This window comes from Salmo salar, chromosome 06, assembly GCF_965601325.2.
Source record: "Salmo salar chromosome 06, fSalSal1, whole genome shotgun sequence".
Lineage (NCBI taxonomy): Eukaryota > Metazoa > Chordata > Actinopteri > Salmoniformes > Salmonidae > Salmo > Salmo salar.
The window spans coordinates 38,571,620-38,582,690 of record NC_138296.1 but is presented as its reverse complement, the minus strand read 5'-3'; the positions used below and the strand labels follow the sequence as shown (position 1 = coordinate 38,582,690).

At 43.2% G+C, this 11,071-nt stretch overlaps 1 protein-coding gene across 3 annotated transcripts; it reads left to right on the top strand.

The window, feature by feature from the left end:
- Nucleotides 1-925: 925 nt before the first annotated feature.
- On the top strand, nt 926-11,013 carry kc1e (Casein kinase I). 3 transcript variants are annotated; one of them, NM_001140384.1, is made up of 12 exons: nt 1,029-1,188; nt 3,647-3,737; nt 4,381-4,491; nt 4,785-4,933; nt 5,340-5,568; nt 5,780-5,950; nt 6,114-6,262; nt 6,904-7,093; nt 7,514-7,653; nt 7,974-8,040; nt 8,168-9,026; nt 9,351-11,013. In NM_001140384.1, the coding sequence occupies exons 2-10, from the start codon at nt 3,662-3,664 to the stop codon at nt 8,004-8,006; spliced, it is 1,248 nt and encodes a 415-aa protein (NP_001133856.1). In that variant the 5' UTR covers nt 1,029-1,188; nt 3,647-3,661; the 3' UTR covers nt 8,007-8,040; nt 8,168-9,026; nt 9,351-11,013. The 3 variants fall into 3 exon arrangements, with proteins under 3 accessions (XP_045575407.1, XP_014059196.1, NP_001133856.1); XM_045719451.2 differs by having other exon boundaries at nt 926-1,186; nt 8,168-10,373; XM_014203721.3 differs by having other exon boundaries at nt 926-1,321; nt 8,168-10,373.
- Nucleotides 11,014-11,071: the final 58 nt, after the last annotated feature.

Genomic DNA, 11,071 nt, shown 5'->3' with positions numbered 1-11,071 from the left:
GGACTGAATACCGACATCCATAGCCACACATGCAGTCATTTTAGAACATTTCCTGCAATTCTACTAATTTTGCCATAGGGTGGAGAGAAATGTTTGTAGTTTTGAATATGAGTGAGAGTGATTAACAAAATCAATGGGGAACCCCCGGTCGGTAATTTGACCATGATTACTAGAAGTTTAGATGGCTGGCTAGACTAATTTACCAATCTAAAAAATGTTAGCTGATTAATTGGGCTAATTGAGTGACTGACGTAACAAGAAAAAACTGTTGATGCACAAGCAAATTTTGAAATTTCACCTTGTGTTCTACTATTCTGACTTTCAACACCAAATTGAGACCCCAACTGAGTTCCACGAAAGGGGGGGCTGCCAGTTGCCCATCACTGTGCAAAACCATCAGGGTCCAGAGGTACTTTATGGGGACCTCCGCTGTTATTTCACTTCTACTGCTTGTGTCCAAACTCCACGGTGCAGGACTATGGAGAACCCTTTGGTAATGTGCATGAGGACTAATGTCTGGATGGAATCTTCACTATCTCTAAACCAGAACCATTGCTATTTGTTATGATGGCTCTTGTCTTCACTCTATTATCCTTCATGACAATGTTCATAAGAATCTAATCATCCTGCAAATACCTATTCTCTGAATAACTGAACAAAAGCCAACTCTCTATGGTTGTGTTTACACAAGCAGCCCAATTCTGATCTTTACACTAATCTTTTCATATCAGCTCTTTTTCAGCGCTGATCTGATTGGTCAAAAGACCAATTAGTGAGAGAAAAAATATCAGAATTGGGCTACCTGTGTAAATGCAGCCTATTTTCACGAATTCAGTTACATCTATTTTCTGAGGCTGCCTATTCCTCAAATGTGTAACATTTAAGAATGTCTACAGTTGTAGCTGTTCTATTTCTTTAAGGCAATCCGGGTGCTTCTGACATCATCGATGTTGTCAATGGTGCGTTGCAAATAACGAGAGGGGGAGACAGAACTCTGATAGAGACGGCCATTCGTATTGAAGCTTCACAGGGACTATCAACAGGGAGTACAGCCGATGCAAAAGGAAAATTGGGGTATGAGAGCCACCAGAATCCGTTCCCATCCTTCGCTGCCCGGGGCCCAGTCTGACTGACATCCTTCGGATCAGCACCGCCACTGAACCACCTCTCGAATAAACCTAATATCGTGTGAGTAGTGTACTGGGGAACCGACGAAACCAGGGGGGACAGGGAACTTGATTCGACCGAACCGGAGTCTTGTATTCAGAGCGTCGCAGAGGGGGAGGGGCGAATAGAGATGGCTATCACTGGAGACCATAGGGTAGGTACCCCAGTGTAAGGGTGCGGCTAGAATAAAGTCAAAATGTTACATGATCGTATACACTGTCAACTATTTGTGAAGCTTGAAGGCATTTAAAATGGTGTGAATGACTGGTACATGGTTGTAGCGGCAAGCGTATTCTCAGGCTACTTACTAGCTAGGCACAACCACTGCTGTATACGGTCAGTTGGTATTGTCACAGTAGCAACCTTTTGTTTGAAGTGTACGGTAGTTGTTGTTATTATTATTGTAACCAGTTCGACTTTTGAGTGATCGTAAATGTCACAACTATTCAACCTAGTTGAGATACTTCCCTTTTGATTGTTACCAACAGCTTTCTAAAAGGTGACGTGAGAAGATGTTTAGTTGGGTTGATGATACTCCAATCCATAAAAGGATTTTGTCCATACAAATGTTACATTTCACGTTGCCGTACCTAGCTAATACGTTAACACTAGGTGAAATAGACTGGCATTATGTAGGCAGCCTCTCTTCATGTGGTTGTGAAATCCTCCTAGCTTTTTGTTAAGACAGAATTTCTCTTAAAGAGAACGCATTGTAATTCTATGTAGGTTACAGGCCCACACTGATGAAATGATTCAAGTCAGTAAATACTCTGTAGGGTTTCATGGGAATAGTGGTAATGGTTGAATATTGCAATACATGGTGCCGGAGTGTACGGTTTACACTGTAGTTACCAGGTCCTGATCGTTTCCTACCAAAATATAGAGTCTGGCTCTGAACTGTGATCTATTGATAAAACCTCACATGACCCAGTAGGATTAATCAACCGCTAAATAATTATCACAAGTCCCATGTTACAAACTGAATATCCAGCGGTAGACCATTGGGATTTTCTGCACTGTGACACACTATAGTTGACAGTATTACATAGCTGAATGTCATGCACGGAGCAATGTGTGATATAAAGCAATGTCACTATTCCCGACAAAGCAATTCATCTATGGTGTTTAATACATAGGCCCTGATTAATGTTAGGCCTGAGCTGGGTCTCTACAGTTGGAACGCTCTGTTGTAATGAAACCTAACCCTTTATTAACCCTAATCCATCTACTACCATCACATCTGTATTTCTGTCTGTCACCTAGTCAGCTGATGCCTCTTCTGACAACACCACAGGCAATGGAGAGAACCTCATGCCCATTCTTTGGAATCATTTCCGGAAAGATATTTGGTCCCCCTTGGTAGTTTAAATATGCACAACTAGTCCTACGCAATTGATGACTTTTTTTTCCATTCCCGAATTGGTATGCCCATTACCCACAAACTGAGGTTGACTGAGAATGTTTCTTCTCGTTCTTCCTCGTTCTGCTCTGTCATGAGCTACTTGCATTTCCAAAGTATTATGTTGAGAGGAAGTAGACCTGTAATCATGGTGAGGTATAATGTGGCTTGTGTTGTAGAATGGCCTAGGCCTAATCATAGGAAAAACATGACAAGGTCATACACATACAATGAAAAGCTCTGTAGTAGTTTATTAATGAGAACTGACTGAATCATGCTTCCCATCTGTATGTACTACATTGTCAACTGAGAGATAGAAAAAGCTTTTCTTAGGCCACCTAAATTGGTGTGGCGCTCTATAAATGATGCCTCATCCTTCTCCAGGTCTTGCTCTAAAGTTCATTGCACAGAGTCGTTTCTGGGCTTTGACACACATACAGCCCACGCAGCAGCGCCTTTGCAGTGGCTGCAGAATATGGCGTGGTTGAGGGTGCTAAATAAGTGATGATCCTACTCCTGTGTCATGTGCATTTTGGCTCAGAAGACTCACTTCCTTCCCTCCCTCGTGTCTGCCAATTTCTACTATCCAGGCCCCAGCTGACTCTGGGGAGCTCTCCCGCGCCCTTCCAGGAAGATATGTTGTTTTTCTTACTCTTGTCTCTCTTTCAGGCCTCATCTTCCATATTTCCCTCTGTATTTCCCACTTTCTCTGTACCACCTCTCCTCAGCAGCCCTACAAATGTAATCGTGTAGCCGATCGCTGGAACCCAGACAGCTGTCTGCTAATCAACCCGCTCAAGCTACACACTCACTCAATTCATTTAGTTGTTTGCAGTTAATGGCCATCCTTTATTGGAATGTGCAAAGTGACCATTGTAAGACGGCCTACCGCTGGTTCAGGAAGAAATGTTCCGTTAGTCAAAGTTTGCCTTCGATTCGAGGTCTAGTGAATTATGTTGTATTTGTATCATTTGTTTATTTTAATTAGCAAATTAGCCTATGCCAAGTGTACAATATAAGACTGTATGGTCATGGTTGCCTCGTAACATCTTGGCCTCTTCTTGTCTTCTGTGTCCATAGTGAACCTTCAACACCATGGATCTGAGAGTGGGGAACAAGTACCGACTGGGACGGAAAATAGGGAGTGGGTCCTTTGGAGACATTTACCTTGGTAAGTGGAAGTGCTCCATCTCCCTCTGTTGGCATTTCTCTTCTTCCTTGTCCTTTTCTCCATTTGTCTCTGTCTACTGGCCTAGTCCCCGTATTGTCTTTTTTCCTCCCCTTAGCCTTAGCCTTTCCACTCCCTGGGTGTTCAACCGGATTTTCTTTCCACTCCCTGGGTGTTCAACCGGAGTTTCTTTCCACTCCCTGGGTGTTCAACCGGAGTTTCTTTCCACTCCCTGGGTGTTCAACCGGAGTTTCTTTCCACTCCCTGGGTGTTCAACCGGAGTTTCTTTCCACTCCCTGGGTGTTCAACCGGAGTTTCTTTCCACTCCCTGGGTGTTCAACCGGAGTTTCTTTCCACTCCCTGGGTGTTCAACCGGAGTTGCTTTCCACTCCCTGGGTGTTCAACCGGAGTTTCTTTCCATGTTCATGGTTCACAAGTTGCTCCTGAGTCTAGCCCTAATGTGTATATGTGTGTGTGTGTGTGTGTGTGTGTGTGTGTGTGTGTGTGTGTGTGTGTGTGTGTGTGTGTGTGTGTGTGTGTGTGTGTGTGTGTGTGTGTGTGTGTGTGTGTGTGTGTGTGTGTGTGTGTGTGTGTGTGTGTGTGTGTGTGTGTGTGTGTGTGTGTGTGTGTGTGTGCGCTTCCTCAGGTGCCAACATTGCCACGGGCGAGGAGGTGGCCATTAAGCTGGAATGTGTGAAGACCAAACACCCACAGCTGCACATCGAGAGCAAGTTCTACAAGATGATGCAGGGAGGAGGTGAGGAGAATGGGGGGGGGGGGGTGTGACTGAGAAGGAACATTAGTAAATGCCATATTGACACGTCTGAGTGTATTGGGATCAGTAAGTAGTGACTGTATCATAAATGGTCAAATGTACCCATTTATTGCATTTATTTTATTTCAGAATCATGTTCACCACAAATGTGTTGAGCACTGAAACACTCTTTTGCTGAAGTTGTTGTTGTATGACATTAGCCGTAAAAAGATGTATGCGCAAGTAACTATGGTTAGATGTACACTAAAAGCTACTTCTTTGTGCCTGCCTAACAGTGGGGATTCCCTCGATAAAGTGGTGCGGGGCAGAGGGAGACTACAACGTCATGGTGATGGAGCTCCTGGGCCCCAGTCTGGAAGACCTCTTCAACTTCTGTTCCCGCAAGTTCAGCCTCAAAACGGTGCTACTGCTGGCAGACCAGATGGTACAGAACTCTTATGGTGTCATCTTTTCCCCTCAACGTTCATTGTACTGTTTGTCCTCTATACCCTTCACCTCTAACTCTGTCTGCTGTCCTAACTTTGCTTGTGCTGCTGTGTCACCCTTTTTCTCTTAACTTTGCTGTGTAGTCGTATTACTCTTCTATGGTCTTTGGCTGTCCTTTCTCCACTTCCTGTCCTCCTCATTGTTCTTCCTTTTGCTCAGATTTGTTCTGTTACTTATTGTTTCTGTTTTTACCAATGTTGTGCCCCCGAAAGGCATTGGCTGTTGGAGGGTTTAAATTACGGTTTGCTTATAAGAAGGTTTCAAGGCTTTTACAGACCATGCCAGCAGAGCTTTCTGTTGTCTCGCTTCTCCTTTTCTTCTGAATCCCCCTCTGTCCTCTCCAGATCAGTCGCATCGAGTACATCCACTCCAAGAACTTCATCCATCGCGACGTCAAGCCCGACAACTTCCTCATGGGGCTGGGGAAGAAGGGCAACCTGGTGTACATCATCGACTTTGGCCTGGCCAAGAAGTACAGAGACGCCCGCACACACCAGCACATCCCCTACAGGGAGAACAAGAACCTGACGGGCACTGCACGCTACGCATCCATCAACACCCACCTGGGCATCGGTAAGGGACTTTATAAATCACCTCCTCCTGTTTGGCTGAAATATCTAAATGTCTTTATGAATGTGATTTCATTTTACCCTTCCATGCTCATGCCTAGTGTTGAGATGTAGTGACTATTGTCCCCTTGTCCTTAGCTTAGATATTTTGATACCACTCGATCCTGTCTATGTCGTAAATAGCAAATCATTCAAACCTGTCTCCCGTTCTTCAGAGCAGTCTCGGCGTGACGACCTGGAGTCTCTGGGATATGTCCTCATGTACTTCAACCTGGGCTCTCTGCCCTGGCAAGGCCTGAAAGCCGCCACAAAGAGGCAAAAGTACGAACGCATCAGCGAGAAAAAAATGTCCACCCCCATCGAGGTGCTCTGCAAAGGATACCCCTGTAAGTGACTGCTAGTATCTGTCTGGGCTGTGACATTTGTATCAATGTGTGTGGACTATTTTCCTTCCCCATTGTGTCATAACAAATGTTTGCATATACCACAGTCTCTCAATCCTGGGTTTTTGCTCAACCTTCCCTTTTTATTGGCATTGCTTGTCTGCAGCCGAGTTCTCCACCTACCTGAATTTCTGCCGCTCGCTGCGCTTTGACGACAAGCCAGACTACTCATACCTTCGGCAACTCTTCAGGAATCTGTTCCACAGACAAGGCTTCTCCTATGACTACGTATTCGACTGGAACATGCTCAAATTTGTGAGTTTGCCACACCAAAGCTCTTATTCTTTACAAGGAACTAAGTGCTACATTCTGTCTGTCTATACCAGGGCTCTCCAACCCTGTTCCTGGAGAGATACTGTCCTGTAGGTTTTCACTCCAACCCTGTTCCTGGAGAGCTACCGTCCTGTAGGTTTTCACTCCAACCCTGTTCCTGGAGAGCTACTGTCCTGTAGGTTTTCACTCCAACCCTAATCTTGCACACCTGATTTCTAATAATTAGCTAGTTGATAAGCTGAATCCGGTTAGTTACAACTGGTTGGATCGAAAACCTACAGGAGGGTAGCTCTCCAAAAACAGGCTTGTAAAGCAGTGGTATACCCTGTGGCTCAGTTGGTAGAGCATGGTGTTTGCAACGCCAGCATGGTGTGTGCAACGCCAGGGTTGTGGGTTCGATTCCCACGGGGGGCCAGTACAACAACAAAAAAAATGCATGAAATGTATGCATTCACTACTGTAAGTCGCTCTGGATAAGAGTGTCTGCTAAATGACAAAAAAAAAAAAAAAAAAAAGGTATACACTATCCAGTGTGTCCACATAACCAGAATGATTCTGAAAGATTTGGATGTAGTTCTATGTAGAGGTATGGGTTTGCTGTAACCTGTGTGGTCTCCTCTCAGGGTGCCAGTAGGACAGCAGAAGACGGTGAGAGGAGGGGAGCTGACGAAAGGGACGAGCGTATCGTAGGAGGCCCTCGGGGATCTGCTGCACGAGGTCTCCCGCCAGGGCCAAACCCACCAGCCGTCAACAGAGTTAGGAATGGACCTGAGCAGGCCATCTCTAACCCCGCCGCACGGGTGCAGCAGTCTGGTGAGGACACACCTGTGCTCTTTTAACTAGAGCTATAGTTGAATGGAATAGAAACATTTAGGAAATTATCCAAAAAGAGGAGAGAGAGTGTGTGTGTGCGCCTAACACATTTCAGTTAATTACTATAGCTCCCTCCTTCTGCCAATCAGTGTAATTTTGTAAATGCCGGATCTCTATGGCAAGACATCATTCATCCAAGTTTCGTCAAAATCGTCCCAGTGCTGTCAGATTGCGGGTGACTAATTTACGAACGAACGGAGACCAAGCCGCAGACCACTCCCCGATTTCATCGCGGGGGACAATGAAGTAGCTTTTGATATAGATAAATACTTTTGTAAACACATTGACAGAAATGACGGTTTGCAAAGTCAATAGTTCTATTTCTAAATGGCTTCCTCCCTTGTATTCTTCCTCTTTCAGGGAACACGTCGCCGCGGGCTATCTCTCGCGCTGAGCGTGAGCGGAAGGTGAGCATGCGGCTCCACCGAGGAGCACCCGCAAACGTGTCATCCTCTGACCTCACAGCCCGTCTTGACCAATCCCGAATTTCCACATCGCAGGTACGCTAACGCTACCGCATCATACGTCATCACAAACCCTAAAACCCAGGTAGGTGCCATGCACCTGAGGCCAACTCCTACGACCAACTTTTTGAGGGGGAGTATCAACTGGAAAAATGTCCACCCTTCCAGAACAAGATTACATTTCTTGTCAACGTTTCAGAGAACTTCCTATTAGTGTTTAGCTTCTATATTATGTAGCATGCAGTGGGTTGATTTATTATTTTTATATTGTGCCACAGTTGCGGCACTCGTTCGCCCCCTCTCATTTGCACTCCAATTTTCTGAGTCATTTGTTCTCTCCCCTCTTCTCTCTGCAGGTCAGCATGCCATTTGAGCACCTGGGGAAGTGAAACCTTCCGCTCCACATGCACTGGATACTGACAGGTGAGGATGTCTCTTTACCTAAGTTGACACACACAGGACTTAAATGTACCTAGTTTGTCAGATAGTGTTTTTTTGTTATTTATCACCTATCTACACATCTGACTAAATACGCAATCTTCCATTGCAGGGCTTCAAGAGATCCTTTGTCCCAATTTTGTTTCTTTTGTGAATTTTTGCCAATTGGACAAATAAGTGGATCTTGGAGGAAAGGACAGAGAATCATAAACCGATGAGTTGGTCAAGGACTGCAGGAATTTCTCCCCTCCACCTTAACTTTGATGGGATAAACCTGGCCTATAATAGTACGAGGATAAGATAGTGAATAACACCCTCTTCTCCACTGACCTATTTACCCCATGGTAGCTTGGATCATGCACCCCCTGCCACACACCTTTGTCCCTCCCCCACTATTTTCTGGGCGGCTGGCAGAGGTAGAAGACTGATTTGGGGGTCCACAAAGCCAAGCAGGTGCTCCTTTGCCAAATATAGTTCCAGCACAAACGTGTTCCAAACCAAGAAAAGGTCAACTCGAAATTTGGGCTTGTGTGGATTTAGCCATTTCTGTTTACACTGCAAAGACCACACACACACACACACACAAAATGTGCCCATGTATGTTTTAACCAATTCATCTATAGAATAGTAAGGGGCTGTACTCCATTGGTATGATTTACTGTGAATAGATCATATTCATTTGGTGGGGGTATTGTTGAGGCTTGGGCAATTTTAGTTTCTTTATTTGATGTTTCAATTCGGAAAGGAAAGATGCAGCTGAAGAGAAGGAATGGTGAGAAAGATTGAGAGATGGGTGGGTGGTAGATGAAGCCATGAGAAAGGAAGAGCAAGTGATTATTAGCTGTAATGGTGTAGAAATAGTGTTGGGTTCTTTACCCCTACTTTACCTCTTACTGAATTGCTAATTCTCTACTTTAGCCCTCTTTGGAACTGATGTTGCCCAAAAGCCAACACCTCACACAATGATTGAGGTAAACATGCATTTTCTACCCTTCTCCTGCTCTCATTTATTCACCACCTCATCCACACTTGTTTTTTTTTATCCTCCCTTTTTCTCCCACTTTGGTCTCCTTTTTGATTTGTGTTCTTTGGTCATAATATTTGGTAGGTTGGTAAGGTCAAAGCTTATTTTAAGACTGTGCAGCACTCTTAAGACATGGGAGAATCACAACTTTTCTTAATGTATTTGACCAGAGACTGCGATGAACAAGTTGGCAAATGATGGTGGCTATGATGTTCATGATTGTTCTTAACATCAACTTTTACATTTTATTTTTATGCTTTTCTTTTTGTAGGTCTGATGGGAATGGATGAGCTCTGTACTTGATTGAAGGGGGGGGTGCATGAAGTGGAATGGCATTTTAATAAAAAAATTTTTACTTCACTGTAAATATTTTTTTTATTTCTGTGTAAAGCCAAAATGTGGCTGGTTGTTTAAGGTGTAATGTAGAAAAATCCATACTAAATGCATAAATTGTGGCTGGGGATCAGAATTTTTGAAAATATTAAGTACTAAATTGGGAGGGATTTTAGAAACTTTTACATCGCTAACTGGGTCGTGTGTGTGTGTGTGTGTGTGTGTCAGAAGTGTAGGTCTGGTGCATGGACTCTCAGAATTCCATAGGTCTCCTGTTAAGATCACAGGGCTGCTGGGGACAAACTGCAGGCTATACATTACTCATGCCTTATTATTTCAGATTGTCCATCTCACTGTTATTTTTTTGAAACTCAATTTTGTTTCTCTTGTGTATGAGGAAACTCTTGAAGTATTGCACTTTGTTTTTCCTCTTTTTGTCCCGTTTATTTTATTACCAGCAGTTTGTTCATAGCCTGTTGAGAATTTGTCACACTTCTCCCCATCACTCTGTTCAAAGCCTTTCCTGGAGGCTGTCCATGTTCTCCACCAAGGACCTGATATAGGGCTGTCTACTTTTCCTTTAAAAACAAAAAATGCACTCTTGAAAAAGGGGATGCTGACAGGGGTTGACGTCATTGGCGCCTTCTATTGCAAAATAAGAGGTCCCTGGATGTCATTTACCAGCACCCTTGATGTCATTGATGATAACTGGGACTCGGATGCAGTCACAGTGATGTCACAGATTCTGTTAATGACCTGTGTTTGCGACGTGTCCCTTTGGCAAGCCAGTGTGACCCAGTGGCAATGTAACTACGGGGAGGGATGGCGCTGGTCAGGTTATGGGGAGTATACACTTTATGTATTGTGTACTGATATCTTGTACAGTTCTTTAACACACTTTAACTTTATTTACAACAGTATTTGTGTATATTTTATGACCTAATAAAAAATAAAACTTCCACTCTTTTTAGTAATTTGTTGAAATGGCTCTATTCTACTTCAGTTCTATGCACTTGTGTACTGTTGTTTTTTGGGTTTTTTTTGTAAGTGTACACTGCATTTGGGGAAATTACATGTAATTATCTAAAATAGGACCATTTCAGGGGACTATGGAGGAGTGACTGGGTCTGAAAATGCTTTTCTTCAAAATTCAAATTAAATTCATTACAGTAATGAGACAACTCAGTACATACTTTATTGTATGTTTACAGATTGAAAAATAAGTCACTACACTTGAATACATGAAGATGTCAGGAATAATGAATATTTTACATTCCATTTGCAGATACATTTTTAAAAGGATCAGGGTTTACATTTGGGAAATTATGTAAGAAAATGTTGTTCTTGTCATTGACTAATTCTATAGATTTTAATAAATATTTAAGTTCAATTCTTCTGGAACGGATATATTACTGAAATTGAATGGAAGAAAGCTTGGTTGCCCCTTGATTTGTATGTGAAAGAAATTAACTTTAAAATGGGGAAACTATTATCCAAATGTTTTGTGACAAGTTATTTTGGAGCGAGCAAGTAATTGTGTTTTTTATTTCATTAAGACGTATGTATTTACAATAAAATATGTAATATTATTCGAATGAAAACAAAGCTACTGAAGGGAATTAACTTCATACTACCTGGTAAATTCTTCATACACAAATA

What these genes read in the sequence shown, in the direction of transcription:
- kc1e (NM_001140384.1), top strand. Translation starts at nt 3,662, where the DNA reads ATGGATCTGAGAGTGGGGAACAAGTACCGACTGGGACGGAAAATAGGG. An exon ending in CAAGATGATGCAGGGAGGAG is followed by an intron (nt 4,492 to 4,784) that starts GTGAGGAGAATG and finishes CCTGCCTAACAG; the next exon opens with TGGGGATTCCCTCGATAAAG. An exon ending in TACTGCTGGCAGACCAGATG is followed by an intron (nt 4,934 to 5,339) that starts GTACAGAACTCT and finishes TGTCCTCTCCAG; the next exon opens with ATCAGTCGCATCGAGTACAT.